Source organism: Saccostrea cucullata, unplaced genomic scaffold (genome assembly GCF_032062105.1).
Source record: "Saccostrea cucullata isolate Sc308-1 unplaced genomic scaffold, CSIRO_AGI_Scuc_v1 ctg2575, whole genome shotgun sequence".
NCBI lineage: Eukaryota > Metazoa > Mollusca > Bivalvia > Ostreida > Ostreidae > Saccostrea > Saccostrea cuccullata.
In genome coordinates, this window is record NW_026935538.1 from 16,989 (window position 1) to 37,966 (window position 20,978).

At 32.5% G+C, this 20,978-nt stretch overlaps 3 protein-coding genes across 3 annotated transcripts; 1 reads left to right on the forward strand and 2 right to left on the reverse strand.

The window, feature by feature from the left end:
- The first annotated feature begins 6,254 nt into the window (after nt 1–6,254).
- Nucleotides 6,255–7,196, forward strand: LOC134243175 (uncharacterized). The gene has a single exon (XM_062725403.1). The coding sequence runs from the start codon at nt 6,255–6,257 to the stop codon at nt 7,194–7,196; it is 942 nt and encodes a 313-aa protein (XP_062581387.1).
- Nucleotides 7,197–7,471: 275 nt separating this feature from the next.
- LOC134243179 (uncharacterized) lies at nt 7,472–10,082 on the reverse strand. Its single transcript, XM_062725405.1, has 2 exons — nt 9,930–10,082; nt 7,472–9,366 (listed from the first exon to the last, which is right to left on the reverse strand). Exon 2 carries the CDS (start codon nt 9,363–9,365, stop codon nt 7,623–7,625), a length of 1,743 nt encoding a protein of 580 aa, XP_062581389.1. The 5' UTR covers nt 9,366; nt 9,930–10,082; the 3' UTR covers nt 7,472–7,622.
- A 252-nt stretch (nt 10,083–10,334) lies between these two features.
- Nucleotides 10,335–20,400, reverse strand: LOC134243176 (uncharacterized). The gene is made up of 6 exons (XM_062725404.1): nt 20,156–20,400; nt 19,863–19,976; nt 19,098–19,276; nt 16,796–17,701; nt 13,688–15,187; nt 10,335–10,496 (listed from the first exon to the last, which is right to left on the reverse strand). Exons 1-6 carry the CDS (start codon nt 20,385–20,387, stop codon nt 10,335–10,337), a joined length of 3,093 nt encoding a protein of 1,030 aa, XP_062581388.1. The 5' UTR covers nt 20,388–20,400.
- Nucleotides 20,401–20,978: the final 578 nt, after the last annotated feature.

Sequence of the window (20,978 nt, forward strand, 5' to 3'; positions counted from 1 at the left end):
GCCTAACATGTATACATACTGACTCCTTCCTGAAAGAATGTTTTCAGTACATATTCATGTAACGACAAGTGCCTAATCTTTAAAAAAATGTTCACAAAAGAGAAATTCTCAAATTAGGAGGTAGTAAATTTATACCAATAAAAATGCAACAACCCGAAATGCAAAAATTGCATGTATTTACACGTTTTAATTCTGTCCCTAAAAAACAAATCTTATGTCCAAGCCTTTCTCTCGATTTGACAAATTTTTTTTCCACAGATTTATTTATAGTAGAGTCACTAGGTTGAAAACCTGCAGGCATGTTCATGAAACTTTCCTAAAATTTGTCCTAAGACTATTCCTAAGATATGACTTAGGTTCAAGAAAGTTAGGAACATCCTAAGATCAACTTAAGACATATCATAAGATGTATCTCGACGGTGACTTAGGAACTTCTTAAGTTAGGACATCCTAACTTACAATGAACAATTTTTCCTTAAACATTTATCGATAAATGTATAATTTTGGAGACAATTTACGGGAAAGAAATTACATACATGTAACATTAGAAAAGGAAATCCATTTATATGTCCATGTGACCTCAGTATATTTTAATGTTTGCATTTTTTTTTTGATATTATAAAATATTTAATACCGCTTGTAAATCGTATTGTAACAAACAAATTGTAATTAAGATTTATAGTTTAAAAAATAATAACCTCTGAGTGATCTACCTTGATGATGATTATGTTATGAAGTTTTATAAAAGTTTACTTAATTTTTTTGATAAATAAGCTGATTGAAAGTAAAATGAATTTTGTAGGACACTAAAAAAGTATTCAGTCACTGAAATCACTAATTTAAAGCCAACATTTTATTCTTGAATATTGGAACTCTCAACAGTTTCAATATTTGAATGACAATTTTTTTTTTATTTTATACGTTCTCCTAACCGATTAGTTAAAAAAATAAGAACATGTCAATAGTTTCAGTGTCTCATAATAGGGGGTGGATGGCTGGCCCCTCCTTATTTTCCGAAGACAAGTTTATTGGTATTAATCTATGATGGAAGTTTTGATAAATGACGAATATGTATATCGCAAAAAAGTCATGTTAGAATGATCATAGGTTGTACTGTATCTGTATCTATAGACCAATCATTAGTATATGAAAGAGGGGGTATTTGTTTCTATATTCGTACAATGTATTATGACATTTTAAACATAAGAAGGGGTGGGGTGGCAATCATAATACAACGTTTGTGATAAATGTATTTGACAGTGACATAAAAACGGCCATGACATGGGGGGAGAGAGGAGAGAAAAAAAATTTATTTTACCGGAGAAAACTTGACAATCAAAAAAGGGAAAGAATATTGTCCAAACTCGAAAATCCTATTTTGGAGAGAGAGAGAGAGAGAGAGAGAGAGAGAGAGAGAGAGAGAGAGAGAGAGAGAGAGAGGGGCGGGGTCTAGGTTTCAACTTCTTTAATAACCCTTTTTTAATTCAAATATTACCCTCATTATAATGATCTTGTTTGTCTTCCTTCACTTTGTACGAGTATTTGATACGCAATGAGCAGATCGACTGATAATAAAAGCCCCCCCCCCCCCCCCCCCACTTCGTCGCCCGAGGAGCGTTGTATTATATTTCTCCAACCAATACCGAAAATATTCATTATAATAATATCCAAAATTTGTATTAGGTAATATCCGGAACAGCACATGCGAAATTTATAGCATATATGAAAAGAGGCCTATGGGTAACACTTCTTGTTTAATTATTTGTGTAAATTATCAGCTCATACACGGACTGCTGAGAAACAAGAAATTACCGCTGATACTTGCAATGTCCAAAATCAAAAGCATCAAAACAAACTTTAAGTTAGGATGATCTTAGGACAGGTATTATGCTGTTCTAAAGTTAGGAAAAACTTAGGAAAGTTCTTAAAGAAGAAGGTATGGTTTCCATATAAATTTTGCCCTGTGATTTTCTAAAAAATAAAGCTGGTGTGAAAGTTGACAACACATGCTTTTTAAATAATTGAAATTCAATGCAGAAAAATCATACAAGTTATTTTTCTCATATGTGTTTTTAAATGCTTATTATGACGTCATAAACATGTGCATTTTCCCGTATTTTCTTAAAATGTTGCAGAAGACACCTATTTTCAATGGAATTTTCTTTCAGATAACATTGTCCACAGGCATCGCCCACAAAGATCTTGAGATATGTGATTTGTTATTGAATTTTGCACAAAATATCAAAAAATTAACGTGGGCGACGGCTGTGGACACTGTTTTCTAAAGGAAAATCACCCTTGAAATGTGCCATTTTGAGGCTTTTTCTGTTGAAAATGAGAAATGCTTCACATAAACGACGTCATATTTGCAGAATGGTAAACCTTCATGCCATATTCTTTCCTGATTTATCAGAGTCATTTATTTAACTAATATTTAAGCCAGTTTCAAAACTTTTTGATGTCATTTCATTTTTAAGGCGCAATAAAGCTAAAACCATACCTTCTTCTTTAGGAAAGCTTCGAGAAACTGACTTAAGACTAGGACATTTCCTAAGACGATCTTAGGACACACCATGGTCCTAAGATAGCTTCATGAACATGCCTGCAGATTAAGATTTTGATAAAAATTCTTTTATATAATTGAACTAATACTTGAAAAGAATTCTTTTTTTATATGACTTTATAGACAAAAGTAAGAAATATTATTAGTTTTTTTAGGGGTGGGGTCCTTTGTTTTTTATCATATATGAGAGACGTGCACTTGTGTCCATAAATGAGATAGACATTTCTGTTTGCTTGTTAGGTTTTTGTAATTTTTTGAGTTATTTGTTGAACTTTATTGTTTTCCAGTACGAGATTATTTTTTCCTTGGCATTATTCTATCACATACATGTACCTCTAAGTCTTATTGTTAAGAGTGATAGATTGAAATCAATGTGAAAATGTACTTCCTTGCCTGTGTCCTAAATTCCTCTTCTAAACCAATAACTGATCATAAATTTGGGAAGGTTTAAATAATTTATGTCATTCAAAAATTGGGGTATTTAAAAAACAATTTATGTCATTCAGGAAGTTTCTATCTTTTCAACGATCAGGAGACCACTGACAATACATCTCTAAATACCAATACCTACCACAGATATGAATTCCAAAATACTGCTGAATTTAAAGATTAAATGAACCTCATACGGCTTTTTCTGGTAGGATAATTTAGTAACATTTGGATAAATAATTACTTGTATATTTTCATTTTCGCTTGAATGCTGAAGTTTTGAGTTTAATTTACGTATTCTCTGCATTGCCTAAACATTTCAAGTATATAAAAAGACTTTTGTTGAACTACTATTAATTTTTATGATAAAATTAGAACATTTCTAAATCAAATTTTGAAGAAAATAATTAAATTTTTGGTAACCTATCTTAAAAAACAGAAGGATTTTTATGATTTAATATCTTTTCAAAACTCCTAGTAATGTATGTTGAATTTTTGTCCACTAACTTTCACTATGATTCAAAGAAATATCTGTTAGATTAGAATGGATCTGAATAATTAAACTTACTTTTTCTTTAATTTAAGGACGTTCGATCCTGATATTTTGAGCGTATTTCGCGCAGGTCCTTAATTCATGAAATTAAGCATCATTTTTAGGCTCTAACAATAAAACTGAATTCTACAATGCAATTTAAACTATATTCAATGAAAAAACCGCAATTAACTTCCATTCAAGTAGAATTAAGCCAAGGACTATATTTTGTGGAGGAAGGATTTTTAGACGAAAATGATCAGTTTTTTCCATTCGAACAATAACAGTACTGTTAATTTTGGACGCCTATTTTTCCATGCTAGTTGCACACAAAGCTGTTTTTTGCAGTGAAATATGTTATGCTGGTTCTGAATTATCTATTAAATTATTTCTTATGAATTCTGTCAACAAAGTGTGACAAATATAGTAAATATATTCTGAAAATCCGGGAAAAAATTGAGCCAATTTTAACGTAAAATTCACACTTTTTTAGTAATATCTGAAAATGTACATCATATACCCCTACTTTTGATGTTCTTTTCTAAATATTCAAGATAACTTTGACCTATTTGCTTAAAATCAGAAAAAGTTTAAGACTTTAAAATAATTTTCTTGCTTATTATATTTTCAATGCCGGAAAAATAACATTAGTGCAGAAAGGTCAAATAATTGATTATGCGAAGCAATTTGAAACTTTTTCTTAGTCACAATTTTTAAGTGTCTTTTTTTAAACAGACTTAGAGTTCATTTTGTTTCATGCTTTAATTGGATAAAAATATTGGAGGGAAAACGTCGAAGATTATTTTTTTAATTAAGACACAAATTTCAGTGCAGAAAGGTCATATTAAATGAACTGTAGCGCTAAAAGAAGCATATTGACCTCCATTTTTTGATTTGAGTTTCAATTAAACTATGTATGTAGAAACTAAAAATATACTTGGCAAAAAAAATTTAAGACTTTAAATATCAGGATCGAACGTCGTTAAATGAGAAAGATTACTATAAACACCTACTCAGAGGTGGGATTTAGTAAATGAGAGGATTTAATATCTCCTTTTTGTGAAAAGAATTCGATCTTGGCAAGTTTGTACGTTAACAATGTGACATACCTTGGGGGTATGATTATGCCTTATTTTCTCGCCCAATATGCAATTTCCCCTCACTTATTTCCGTATTACCCTTCTAAGTGTCTAGATAACTAATAATATATATTTTTATTACAGGCAGTCCACAGAATATTTCCGTTACTTGAGAAAAGAAATCTACTGTAATCCGTATTTAAAAAGAAAAGCATTTAAATAAACTATTAAACAACTTAAAACAAGAAATCTGTGAGCCAATGCTCACTAGTAATACCCCCGCTCTGATGTAAATAAACACTATCATGTTTATATTCACAAATTCAATTACGGGCAGATGCACAGAAAAATTTGAAGTTGATATTTGAACAATTTAGAATCTACACTACCCAATGATGCTTTCACATGTTTCAGCTGTACTGGCCCAGTGGTTCCTAAGAAGATTTTTTGATGACTCCACCCTATTTTTTCTTTTGTCTCCTCTTGTGGGGGATGTTGCTCTTGATTTTAGGAATGGCCAAGTTCCGCAATGTTTTTTTAATACGAGTTATCGTCCCTAACTGTGAAGCTCTCCACTTCCGGGGCGTCAATACACAAAGCAACAAAATCGCTGAAGCAAGAAGCGTCGAGAAAATACACACTATCGGTATCGAGGACACTGACAAGCCAGGTAAGGGATTTAAATAGCGGTCGTATTTAGGATGTTACACTGGTTTACGATGCATATTAATATAAAAGCAGTACAGAGTTGGTTCTTGAATCTAATACACATGCAACAACCATAAGGATCTAGTATATTCTAGAAAAAAAAAATGTCAATATTTATAAAGGTCTATATACATATATCTATTTTTTTAAAGTATAGAATTTATTTTTATTCGACGAGGAATGAATATTTACAGCTGTCAAGTTGTGTTCATAAGAAAATCTAACATTGCCCCCCCCCCCCCCCCCCGTTGTGTAAAAGGCATTGTTTAATTCGCAAAACAATTCAGTAACATGTAAATAATTTTGAATTCATAACATAATTTATTTTAAAAGGACATGAATGTCAATTGTAACATTTTTTTTTTAAAAAAAATTCCTTTTTAAGTACTTTACAATGTACTTTTTATTTTCCAGTATGGGGAAGAAATATTGCTGCGTTCCTGGATGCAGCAACACTTCTCAAACATTGGATGAATATGGAAATAAAATAATATTGCATCGCTTCCCTATGTCGGAGAAAAAGGCCCATATTAAGCGTCTCTGGATTCAGCGACTTCGACATGTGAGAGCAAATTTGGTTGTAAAAGACCACACACGAGTTTGCAGTGTTCATTTTGAGGGAACATTTACTGAGGAATCGATTCCCACAATTTTTCCAAGTAAACCCAAAAAGGAAACAACAAAATCCCGAAGACCTCTTGTAAGAAAAATTGAAAATTCATTTCAAAATGATGGTTCAGGGCAAAGTGATACTGAAAATCCACAAGATAATCCTGTGTCAATGTACAATGATGTTGCAATACAAACTGACCTCAAATATTTTTATTCAAAAGATGCGTACACAAATACAGAAGAGCATTGTGTACATGTTTCAACTGCAACCCAGACGACTGGCAGCCCTTTGTCTACTGTTAATGCTGAAGTTCAGGCAGATTTGCCTAGGATGACATATGAAGATATGAAAGATGACGATTCTAAAACAAGATTTTATACAGGTTTTGCAACTTTTCAAATTTTTTGGATGTTTTTTGCAGTGCTGAGGCAGAAACATGGTGCAGAGAAACTCAATTACTGGGAGGGAGAGACAAGGTCCATGGGTGAGAAGTCGTATCATGAACCAGGGGTTAAAAAGCCTGGCAGAAAACGTTCCTTGAGACCAGTGGATGAATTCTTGATGGTTTGCATGAGACTTCGTTTAGGGCTGCTTCAGGAACACCTTGCTGATATTTTCAGGGTGTCCGAAACGACAGTATCACGAGTAATGAACACTTGGATTAACTTCCTCTATAATCACTGCAAATCCTTAATAAAGTGGGTCTCCAGAGAGCAGATTTTGTGTAACTTACCAAAGCTTTTTAGCATGCACGCAGATACTAGAATTGTGCTTGATTGCACAGAATTTTTTATTGAAAAACCGTCCTCTTTAAAGGCACAGTGGATGACGTGGTCCGAATACAAACATTCAAACACTTTTAAAATATTGATTGGTGTGTCACCAAGTGGTATGGTAACCTTTGTGTCAAGACTGTGGGGTGGGAATGTGTCAGACAGACACATTACTCAGCACGATGGATTTCTTCCAAAACTGTCACCAGGTGATGTTGTAATGGCAGATAAAGGTTTCACAATAGAAGATTTGTTACCAGCTGATGTTGGATTGAATGTTCCACCACGAGTATCAAGTACATGCCAGATGTCAAAACATGATTTCTTTAAAACAAATAGAATAGCTTCAGCCAGAATAGTAGTTGAAATGAAGATGGAACAGATCAAAAACTACAATATTGTGAACTCAGTTTTACCAATTTCAGAAGTGCACTTATCAGAACAAATTATAGTTATCTGTACATCTTTAACTAACTTATTGCCTCCACTTCTGAAGTGACATAAATATAATTAACTAGATTTTTTTCTGGATGCCCTAACATGTATAATTATTTTTATTCCTGTTATGAGGAAATTTACTTTCCAGGAATTATTTTTTTAAATGCATGATTAAAAAAACACATTTAAAGTATATCACATTTTGTGGTTTTCAAGGTGATGTGAATTTTGACGATTCGATGTGAAATACAAACATTCATTTGAAAATAAACTTGAAATATGTACACTTGGACCTTGAAATCATAAATGAGATGTGGATAAATAAAATAAATCACATAACCTTTTTGTTTTTATTCAATATTTTTACAGATGAATCTAAGCTCTCATGCAAATATAAAAGTTTCAGAGTGTTAACAGTTTTATGTACACATGTTCAAAATCAAATAGAATCATTCTATGCAATATTCAAATTATTAACAAATGTACATCAAATGTTATACATGTACAGTGATTTTCCTCGCTGAATTCTTCTAGTGAAAAGTTCTGGTACAACACCATATGTATAAAAAGATTTCATCTTTGGAACCATATCATTCCAGATTCCAACATCAAAAAGAATTCTTTCAACAGATATACCTTTTTTTGTATAAACAACAAAATCAACCCAGTTAAGTTCATATAATGCTAGCTGGCCTTGAACTTGGTACATATAATTATGGTTCTGTTTTAATTTAAGTTCACCATTGTTTTCAGTGCAAAAAAAATGTTTATCTTGTCCACATTTTGTCGGAGGCATATTCCTCCAAGGACTTTTTTGTTTTCCATAAGGACACTTGACTTCGACAAGTCCTGTACCACATTCTACACAAGTAACAAGTCCATCAACACTGGCCCCAAGGAATGGGTACTTAGGGTTGACATATAGTCCACAGGACTCGATCTTCACATCACCACACAAATTTAAATGTCGCTCCATATAATCACTCAAAGCAACAGATTCATTTGTTCGACCATAACTGATACTTTTTACACAATCTGGTACTACTACGTATCCACAAATTTTCTTGACTAAATTGTCTGGTTCGGACTTTACTCTTTTGACAACGTCACCCATTACTGATGCAGTAATGATATTGCATCTAGCCTTTCTCCAGTTAACATTTGAATTTTGACCTCTAGTTCCCTTTTCTAACAGTTCACTAACCTCTGTTGTTATATTCATATTGTTTACAAAAGATTTAAAATTTTCAACACATTCTTTTGATTTTAGATTTACATTGTCCCTATACATAAAATCTGGCAAAAAAATATTCAAAAAGGAATCTATATTAACATGCTCTGCTCTTAAAGTTTGATACAAGACACATTGTGGGTAAATATCTTTTAAGCCATCCAAAATATCATTCAAAAATGAGCTGCATTCACTTTGACAAGGTCCAGGATTATAAATGCCTGGGAAAGGACGAACTTTGTCTACAATATTATCTTTTTCTGTTTTTGAAAAACTAATATCTCCAACTCTTTTTGGACTTGGTTTTCTTCTCAAAGGTGTAGGTCTATTCCACACACACTGATTAGATGTACAGGAATTTTTTGTTTTTACAAGTACATACAATAATGCTCCAACATGAGCACAAAGACCTGCCTCTCCGGCTTTACAATTACATAAAGCATTTACAACAATGCCTGACTTTTTCTTTATACAAACATTCAAAGAATAATATTTAGCACTTTTTCCAAATCCAACTTGAACAGTCTGTTTCATTGATGGAAGACAAGTTGATCGCATGTAACAAAAATCACTGTTTCCTTTATTGTATTCAATTTCTCTTATGAACCCTTCATTGCACAGACGCTTTGCTTTTTTCATTTGTCTCTCGAAATTTAACCTTTCTCCAGTTACAGGATTTTTATGACATTTAAAATAAATATCAATGGCCTTATGAGAAATTTCAGGAATATCAGTAGAGTCAAGTTCTTTCCATGAATCTGTTGAAGGATGAACAGGAACAGTTTTCTCTATTTCTTCATCTGTATCTATGAAATCTTCTGATGAATCATAACCATGCCTCATGGCTTTGTAAACTCTCTTTGCCAATACCTCTTTATTCCCAGATTTTTTAAGCCTGTGATTTTCAAGCCAATTTTTTAGTTCAACAACTTTCCATGACTGAATTTCTTCTAGAGACAAGTGAGATGGTTCACCTTCATCATCAGTGCTTGAAGACATTCTGAAACATTCAATATTGTATATTAATACAGATTCAGAAAACACACAGTGCCCAAATAACTTAAAAGGGTTTCATAAAAATTGAATGTAATTAGGATCCCAAGATGTAATTTATGTAAACAATTATTGATATCATATCAATATCATATAAAGACATAATCCGAGATTCCCCTGACTCTAACCCCTGCTTTTATTTTATGACATGTGCGGACAAACGTCATAAAATAAAAGCGGGGGTTAGAGTCAGAGGAATCTCGGATTAATAAAGACACCCCCTTTTTTCAGAATTAAACGCTGTTGGATGGTCACATATTCAATTATTCCGACAATATTACATTACTGTTAATATTAAACAGTTATTAAATCATAATTTCAATGTCATCTACATTCGGTTCGAACAGGGTCGATCTTAGACCTTGCAATAGCCAATTCAGTTGAATATTTAAATGCCACGCGAAAACGCTGAGCATTTATATTTTATTATTTGTATACCATTTACCACGTTTAGATAATGGTTATAAATCTTTAAATAAATTAATTATACAGATATATCGCAAATCTTACCTTGGTATGTCCTTGTCTAACGCAGAAATTGCAATTATCAGTACTGTGAGTACACAACACAAGTTGAACAACAAACGCCCCGGAAGTCAATGTGTTGGCGACATCTAGCGATTTTTCAAGAGAGATAACTCCAGAAATAAGACATTGCGGAACTCAGCCATTATAACTCCTCTTTTTCCAAGGATGCTTTGTACCACTTTTGGTTAAATTCTTCTCAGTGGTTCGTAAGAAAAAGTCAAAAATGTAAAAAAAAAAAAAAAAGAAAAAAAAAACCAAAAAAAAAAACCAAACCTTTACAGACGAACGAATGGATGGACACACAGACGGACGACCTTTAGAATGTGATCAGAAAAGCTCATCTGAGCCTCGGCTCAGGTGAGCTAAAAACCGATTGAACAACAAATATTACCCATCCACAGGAGTGGACTTATCCTGGCTGCCGACCTGTTCCATGCATCTTTTACACTCCGGCGGGTTTGGACATATTGAAGGCAAAGTCTTGAAGGGGTCCTTTATCCTCTTATTGTGTATTGAATAACCATTTTCCTCCAAAGTATACCGACCGATCTATGGAAACAGATAAATTATTTTCTTAGCTATTATATTTATTCATTATTTAATGCAATACAATAAGATAACAACCGGTGATCCATCTAGAAAAATCTACCAACTCATGGAGGAGGGAATAAAACATGAAGTCAAGTCATTTGAAGGAGTAAGCTCTTCTTGTTGACCAGTAAAGCGCAACTTGAGCTCTATATTATATTGATTCTAATATGTATTCCATAGTCAAATTAAGTATAAAACACAGGCCTAACAATTGGTATGAAACAAGGCAGTCATACCCCCGTTCACATAAAGCTGCGATTTTACCAGGATCATCCCGATCAAGCCAAGATCTAAAAAAAATTTGGATAGCGGCGGATCGGAGCCAATCGGCGTCTAAATCGAGCAATTGGGCAAATTATGGTCTTCTTAACGAGCGTACAACGATGTCCCTACGTCAAACCCATGCGAAAACGCTTCTACTACGATGTTTCGCAGACCGTTGCCGACCAACGGCTTAGTTTACTTCGTTTACGCTACGCTGCCGCTACGACATTCAAGATCATACTACGACGCTACGCAGACCTAGATGACTGTGCGACGATATCGCTACGGCCAATCAAATGGATCCTATTTCGATTTTATCATGCTTCTAGTACGATTTATGTGATTGTATATGTATACATGAATCTTGGGTTTGAAACATATTTTTCATTTCTGTCCAAACTTCAAACATGAACGGACGCTGGTCTGATTCATCTGGCTTTACTTCATGATCAGCAAGAACAAACACAAGTACTTGAAATTGCACAGATATTTAACAGGGGTTTACGGGTCATTTTCAACTGTAACAGAATATGAAAAGTTCGAAATTTCAAATGCAAATGATCGTCAAATACAGTTTCACCCTTTACATGTAAGTTACAGATGATGCTTGGTCAAATATCAGCGCTATATAACAAAATGCTGCCGTTGTATGATCGGAGTAAAATCATTGCTGGTCTTCGTAGGATCGTCAGAAACGTAGACAGATCAAAGTGGGAACGTAGTAAGAACTTAGTGGAAGTCTTGATAAGTTCCCGACTGTACTACGCTTTACTGCACTTTTACTACGATCATGAAGATTTTTCCACGATGTTTCGAGCTAGCTGCTTGAACGATTACGGTGCTTTTACTACGCTCTCTTTACGGCTTTACCCCGATTCTTGTTGGTCACGATCCCGCTACTCTTGTTTTCAGCATGTTCGCGTGGCGAGGGCGTAGAGCTCTCCGATCATGAAGACCCTACCGCGATCATACTGCGCTTATGAAGACTCCACTGCCTTTCTTCTTCGATTTGTCACGATCGGCCACGTTTTCGGTCACGCTTTGATCGTAGAAGAAGCGGAGTCTATGTGTGAACAGGAGCAAAGCACTGTCCTGATAGGTTAACTTTTTTGTAAATTCATTATAACGACCATATAGAATATACAAAATTCTTACTTACTTGGGTTTCATTGTTTTAACTTTATATTTTTATAAAGCAGTTGCTGCATGGGCGAAGATAGTACACAAGACCAAAGAAAAATTTAATATTAATTTGAATTTAAAACGAATAAATGCAATCATTGTGTTTGCCCACAAAGGTTCATAATCCATATTTTTAACATTATCATAAAATTAGTTACCTATTTGTAAAAAAATGGACTATGTTACTTTAGGTATTACTGAAGCAAAATCAAGAATTTGATTAAAATGTACATTTAGTAAAAGTTTGCCATTAGTACGAAAGCCCTGGAGGGACATGGACTTACTTGTTATGACTTATTTGTTGTGACTTATTTATTATTTTTTTGCTAGTGATAACTAAGTGTAAAGTAGATATGGAAATTGTTTTCACGTTTATTATAAAATGAATGTTTAGATCTCATTTAACTATTTCTTTATGAATTGTAGTAAATAAACCTGTCTGTATCATATATTCTAAGAACAAAATCGATTATATTGTTATTTGTCCTATAAGCTATTTTATTTTTGTTATCATATGTTTATTTAAACCAAAAACACGTCGTGAGAGATGAAGGCTTCTTGTAGTTTCAGAAAAAAAAATCACCATATTTTGCCTTTGAATCTATTACTAACAAGATAAAATGTTTGTTATATTCATGTGTTCATTCATTATGCAAACTGGAAGTTACAAATGAAAATTAATTAACAACTCTTAAGTAACAAGAAATCATATTTAGAAAATGACACTTAGGTCATAACAAAAATAAATCAACAGATAAGAAGTAGTCACATTTATATTAGATATAACACTACATTTAATCAATTAAAAACCATAGTTAAGCTAGATCTAAATATATCATTTAAGCCAAGATACACGTTCTACATAGCTACGTTACAATTAATTTAAAATATCGACAAATAATTCATAACATTTAAGTTACAACCAAAAGGCTATAACAAATAAGTCAGAACAAGTAAATCAATGTCCCTCCAGGGCTTCCGTAGTCATCGTTAAAAAAATTTACACATATAATAATATATTAAAGATGAACATGGCTCGTAAATAGGCATACGCGAATTTTGGTATCATTATCTACAAACAATCAATACCAGGGAATACTCTTCGCATTTGTTACACCTGACTGCTTTATTGTCACCGGTATCAGCGTGGAATGAGGACCCGTGTTCGTGCTGGTTATCTTGCATTACCTTTGTTTAAATTTTATTGCATTTACGCGTGTCTGTGTTAGTTTGTAAACTGCACTAACCTGTACAACTATAATTGTAAGTTTCTTTGGTATCATACTTTCCTGCATTAGAAGAAATATGTAATTTTGTTTACCATACGTCCATCTACACCGGTTTCGACTGATTACACTGAACAGTGTATAAGTCAAACCCTCTTTATAGGGGTTCCTCAAATATAGCGAGAATCCGAACACAATGGCGGACTCATTCCTTTTTATGAGTCGTGTTCAGCTTTAAAGTATAAAAGTATAGATTACAACTCAAATAGAACACTACCTCCAAAAATAGGATCTGTACCTGAGGATTTCCTTTGGACTTGGTATATTTTATATCTTACATTACCATCACCGTTTACGTTAAATACTTTGACTGGGTAATTATCAATCATGATTTTTTTCATTTTAAATCACTTTGTAAACCTTTACAGAATAATCTCGATATTTTTGACATAAAGTAGAATGAAATAGAAAACCTACTTCAACAAATATCAGTTGACTGGCATCTGAGGCCTTCCTCTGGACTTGATATATTTCATATCCCTTATTACCATCGCCATTCTCATCAAAAACTTTGGATGGAATCTTATTTTCATCAATCACCAGTTTTTCATTCTTTATCTTGTCGTAGACGTCTTTTGGAGATTTTCGATATTTTTGACATAAAGTAGAAGACTGGCTGCCACAGAGATCAGCAAAAGATTTATTTGTTCCTTGCAGAAGAGAAAACATGGCATTGATAGCAAAGGCGGTCCATAGTTCTGGTTGATAGTCTTGGTTGTTGAATTCAGCTTTAATGTCTGCACACTTAGATTTAGAGTGTTTGTTAAAGCTACCCGACAGAAAACATTTATTTCTCGTTTCAAAGTATTCTTTTGTCCAAGGGTTTATATCATCTCCTTCAGCAAGTATATCGTGCAAATATTTCTCAAATTTGGATTCTCCAGTGTCAGGTGTCATTTGGAGTGACAACGAAATGGTTCCTTCTAGTTTATGCTTGCCAGCTATTATGCTTTGTTGTTTTCCAAACGCCTCAGAACCTATAAAAAGATATGGCCAAGGATCTATTGACTTGTCTAGCACGGTCATTACTTCCTGTACAACATGACTTCTTAAAAAAAGAAGGACAACTGTAGCATACGGCGTTTTTTGAAGATTGTCACGGATCTTTGCGTAATCACCCTGTGGAACTTTGATTTCATTTGCAATGCATATTTTCATATCGTTAGCTGCGCGTATAATAGCGTTTCTTCCTCCTTCGCCATAGCTTCCTTCACTGTACATAATCTGTATGTACGAAGAATTGAGTGTTTTCACTATATTAACCATCGCAAGAGCTTGTTTATCGTCAGGAGTACACGTGCGCATGAAGTATTTATAGGTAGTTCTGTTACTTAACACGGCAGCAGTGGAGGCGTAACTTATTTGAGGAAGATCAAATTTCTGAAGTATACTTGCTGTTGCTATGCTGATTTCGCTGCCATATGCAGCAACAAATCCAAGAAGCTTACTTGCAACATCTAAAACATGCGAACCGTTAGATAATTGCATCCTTTCTTTAAAAAACCCTAAAAGTTTTTCTTGAATAAGAAATGGTTGGTTACAACTATTGAAAATAATGTATCCTATTTTATTCCTTCCAAACATCCAGGCAAATCTACCTAGTTTTTTATTTACTGTTTCTACTGCGAACCTTATTCCTTCTACAATTTCCCATCCATTTGAATCTCGAATAAGTCCACACTTTATAGGATCATTGGAGTCTTTATTAAACACAGGAACAACTGCCCCGACATAAAAGTCGCCTTCTTTAAAAATAATTTCATCAAACAAATTACTATTTTGACATGATTCACATTTTTTCCCATCTTTACACTGTGCTTTTATAATATCTGGCCATGATAAACCATTCGCGTTTTCCGTGTAGTCTCTGAGTAACGTGGTATTTAAATCTAATGTTGTATTGTTGTAATTCCCAACCTACATAAAGATGACAAAAATTCAGATATAAGACCAAAACAATTTGTTTATATGTTTTTAACTGTTTAATATCGCATTAGTCGATTTTTTTTATATTTAAAATTTGATGACATTGTCGATGATCTTATGAAATGGATGTAAAGAATAATAAAATTAAGAAAACTCAGAAACATTTAAATGTATTTTGGTATTGATACACTGTATAAAAATCATTTATTCGGTTAAAAAGAAAAAAATCATGTTATGTCCTAAAATATGCTTTTGAAACATGGGTAAAATATGTAAGCAACAGAAACTGTCAGCTGAATCTATATTGTAGATAGGAGAGTCAATAATAAATCCATCAACAAAATTCATCTTTAAGCAGACTGATAAATATTTGTAGGTCATTTATTTATTTCCTGCTTTTATATTACTATCGACTATGTTTACAATTCATAATAATAAAAATGATTTCATTTAAATGAAAGTACAAAACCAACACAATCACTACCGGGATATATATATATATATATATATATATATATATATATATATATATATATATATATATATATATATATATATATATATATATATATATATATATATATATATATATATCAGGCTTGGGGTAATGCTAATTGTAATGGTAATGCATTGCAATGCATTACATGAACTCAAAGTAATGGTACTAATGTGTAATGCCCAAAAATTTGCATTACATGTAATGGTAATGTAATGCATTACTTCATAAAATCCAGTGTAATGCTGGCATTACATAGCATTACAAAGCATTATTTTCTATGTACCTATTTTAAGAAAATAAAATGGACATGGAAATTATTGTTTAGGTTTTTATTGCTTTTTATTTTATTTATTTTTTGCAAATGATAAAATTGAATGAAAAAAAGTTAACCTTTTATTTGAATTTTCAAACTTATTTTAGATCAGATTTGATATCAAAGAATCATTTAGAAATAGTTTTAAAAAATCTTCTTCTTTTTATTTTGAAAACCTCTAAAAGTAATGGTAATGGTAATGCATTACTTTGCTTAAGTATTGGTAATGTAATGCATTACTTTGAAAAAATTGAGTAATGGTAATGGTAATTTAATGCCCAAATTGTTGAAGTAATGGTAATGTAATGCATTACTTTGCAATGTAATTCGCCCCAAGCCTGATATATATATATATATATATATATATATATATATATATATATATATATATATATATATATATATATATATACATATATGTCCAAATAACTGTATCTCACTTCTATTCTCAATGACCGTGTAGTGTAGGGCAGCGCCGCGAGAATTCCATCGGCGTCGAAAGCAAGTTTTTTGATAGCCGAGCGGTCTAGCGCGCTGTTCCTGCTCTGCTAGGAGACAGATTCCGAAGGTCGTGAGTTCGACCCCGGGCTGGGGCGGAAGTGGGTATCCATGTAAAAGTGAATTTCTTTGTGCTTTCTATATATATACATATATATATATATATATATATATATATATATATATATATATATATATATATATATATATATATATATATATATATATATATATATATATATATCAGGGAGAGAGAGAGAGTTCTTTTTCCATGCCTTTTTTTACTTACTTTCACTAAGCAAACTTCTTGATTCTCGCGTAGACAATATCGAAAGTGATGAACTTCATATTCAGGTAGATTTCCAAAAATATAAGCATTGGGATTTCCTTTGAAAGTTATTTCCAAGGGTTGTTGTAGTTCATCAGGAATATCTCCCTTTAAACTGACTTTGGCGTTTCTTCCCATTAACACCAGTTTATAAGCATTGTCCCACAGCGTGCTGTTGAGATTAGTGCACAACCCATCAACTCCTTCACACATTTCCCTGTGGAGGTCTCTGAGAATTTTGGCGTGTAATATTGTAGATATGATTGCATAACCTTCAAACACATTGAGACCAGTTACAGAATCCAGGTCATCTTTGGTAGGCATTGAACAGGAAGGGCTTTGAATATCACAAGAAACAAACTTTTTGAGCCAGGGATTAGATAACATTTCCTGACTGAAAATTGTTTTATTACTCAGAACATTTACCCAATGGGTTTTAAAACTTTTGAAGGATACCACAGGAGGGATAGAAAAGAAAGATCCTTTAGATACATCATATAGCTTCAAAGTATTTTTGTCTATAGTAGAAGACCCTTCTGAGAAAATCAGTCCAAGTCGGAATATGTAATTTTGTTTTAGTTTGTTGACAACATTGAGTAACACTTTAACAGTTTTAGTAGAAGCAAATACAATAACTCCTGTTATTGTACTTTCAGCATGAAAAATAACTAAATCTATAGCTTTCTGCAGTTCTTGAGATTTTACAAGTCCATTTTCCTGTGAAATAGCTGAAGAATATGCAATGCATATTTTCTTTGCTTTAGCCTTGCTCTCAAATCCTTGAAAGTTCCCTATCCCATATGCATTGTTTTCGTATATGACACCAACATAGTTCCAGTCAAGTATTTCCATGAGAGAAATGATAGTCTGCAAAAAACCATCCATAGACTTGTTTACTTTCTTATGAATAGTGTTTTATTAGAATTAAACAAAAACAAGACAATAAGACATGAATTTTATATGAATCTTAAGTATCTCTTAACATCGATTAATATGATTCTTGGTATTATTTGTGCAATCTTTATCATCTCCTTATTTACGACATAACTGCAAACACTCATTATAAATATAAAGATAAGGAATAGAACTCAAGTTTAAAAATTAATTAACATGTATTTTTTGACAATTAAGTGTGCAAAATGTAAGTCAGCTTTCGACTTAATGATAAATTGTTCTTTACTCATACCCATTACTCCTATTGTATTAAGCAAAGAATGAACAAAGTGTTAAACTGATACAAGACTCACTGTATCATAAACTTATTTGTCAATAGCTTGCCCTGTTGTAAAAAAAATGCTCATTGTAGAGCTTGTCCCTGCATATCAAAGCAATAAAAGACATAAGTTCCATGTGCAAGTGATAATAATGTAATGGTACCAAAAATAAAGGAAATTGATAATAGAAACATTTTTAAGATGTGGTGGTGGGTTAAATTTCAACGCATTTAAGAGCTAAATAGCAATGCATAATACAAGCTGGATAACTGGTAATGTTTGCGTTAATTCAATTTCGCGCGCTTTTTGTGTGTTAATTTAGATCGCTAAGATGTAATTTGCATAAAACTGTCATTGATTGTTTACATTTTGTACTATATAAATTACATTTGTATATATGAAAAAATGTGGGCATCTTTTTGCACAAATTATGCAAAAAAAACCACAAAAAACAGCTATACGTATGTTGAATCATAAGTATGAATGAAAAAGATTATTGTTTCCGTTAGAAAGTCGTGTCTTCATGTTGAACTGAACGCCAAAGCAAATTTCAAAGAATTTTGCTGTTTCTGTAGGGTTTTTATTTTATCTATGCATTTGTAGGAGTCTTAAAAACACACATAGTTACGTAAATACTGTATATTTTACATTTATGTATGAATGCTGGTTAAATCTTCATGTTGTGATTCCACCCAAACTATATTAATTATATTTTTGTTACAAGTTAAGAAAACAGTCTTTTATCGTTCATAAGGTATGCATATACGTAAGCCTTTAAAAAAAAAGGTGAAAAGAAACAATCCTTATTGCCTTTTGAAGAATTTTCACTTGAACCTTTTCATTAAATGAAAAAGAAAAATATTTATGCTTTCAATACACAATTCAAATATATATTCTTTAACACCAGTGACTTGTATGCAGGGGACACAGATTTTACATTATTAATGCACGGAGAGAATTATATTATATAATCAGACTTACTATCGGACAAACAGACAGATAAGATTAATGCTCATTGGAATGAGATATGCATAATTTATTTCCATTACCAATATTTGTTTGGAATCCTCTGGGATAACCCTTAAGATATTTTGAAATTTGTTCCCATCACTGAGGGCTGAGGCGGTTGTTGAAAAAAGTGTTTGTAGAATTAAGTTATTTTTCTCCAACCCACTGATGTATGACGATACGTCTACCGCTTCATGACTATATTCTGGACCAACCAAGCCTGGACAAAGTTATGAATAATTACAGATTATTTGTATTATATAAACTTTTAGGGATGCTATCTGGCCTGGGGGCCATAAAACTAAGACAAGCTCACTTTTGATCTCAGTTTCACTTTTTCCAAAGAAAATAATAGGGGAAAATTATGACTGAGATCAAAAGTAAGCTCGTCTTAGTTTTATGGCCCCCAGGCCTGGTAACTCAGTTTGGAATATTGGTGTTATGGTCTTGCATTATTCTAGCAATTTTGGGAGACATGTTAGTTTAATTAAACTTGAGAAGTGTTTACTTTTGAAAAAAGTATTTATTTTTTATGGATTATGAAAGTATAAGCTTTGAACACCAGCCATATTTCAAAAAATGGTTAAAGTTGATAAAAAAAAAATAATCATTCATGTATCTTTAAACAATTTTGATTGATATTTAAATAATTCAATTTTCTACCTCATAGTCCAGCACTGTAGCTCTCGTATTCAACGTTCAAATATAATGTTTGAACAATGTTTTCTTAAATTGAATTTCAGCATGGGAATAAGTATAGTAGGTAAAGCAAACCAGAAAAGTAATATAATTGAAATAGGTTGTACCTATGACTGGAGTTGCATTGGATTTCATTGGTTCATGAAATTTTCTATTTATCATTCGTGTTGTATGTTCTAAAGCTCTTCCGTAAACATTGCATGTAGGGAATGCTTCTATACCTATTTTAAATTAAAAAAAAATAATATGAACAACTCAAAATTGTGATTTAAATTTAGTTTTAATTAAAAATTTCGATTATATTGTACCAAAATGCAACAGCGATATCAAGGAACTTCAGTAAATCATTAAAAATTCGACGTCTTTTGCACTATTAGTATAAATAGATTATTTTTCTCACCAAGTTTTATTCCTGGAATGTAATTTGCCTCATTTAATTTCTTTAGTGTCCATTTCACAGCTTCAAAGTTTCGAATGGACGTTGCTTGTATTTCATTTTTACATTCCCTATCACCAAATATTTCAAACAGTCCTCCAAGATGAACATGTCCTTGCATCACAGCGATTTCATCAGCAGAATCGGACAATAAAGGGTTCCAGAAAATTATTGCAGAAAAAAGAAATCCTATCATGTTTATATCAGTAAATATCTGTGGAAGAAAAAAAGGCACATGGTCAACATTGCTCACATGAGCACTGTGACTTGGAAAAAAGCAGGAATCAGTTCAGTAATGAAAAGTTTAAATCCATAAGTCTTCACAGTCCATCCTTAAAGAGTATGATTTGAACAAACTTGAATCTACACTAACTAAGGATGATTACATATTTTTTTGACCAACTGATGCTGTTCCACCGTTAAGTTTCGTCTTACATCGCCCCTACCAACACCCAATAACCACCCAACCCAACCACACCTACTCACGGTCATGATTTGAACAAATTTAAATCTACACTACCTTGGAATGCTACCATATAAATGTGAACAATCATAGCTTTACTGTTTTTTTTAAAGATTTTTTAAAAAATTTTTCCTGTATATTCCAATGTAAAATTTGATTGTCCTTTGTTGCCCCGTCCTTCCCTTGAAGATCATGATTTGAGAGAAAAAAAACTTGAATTTACATTACCTGAGGATGTTTCCCTATACGTTTCATCTTTCCTGTCACGGTTGTTCTTGGGATATTGAGATATGTTTAACACGCCACCAAATTTACATTATTTCT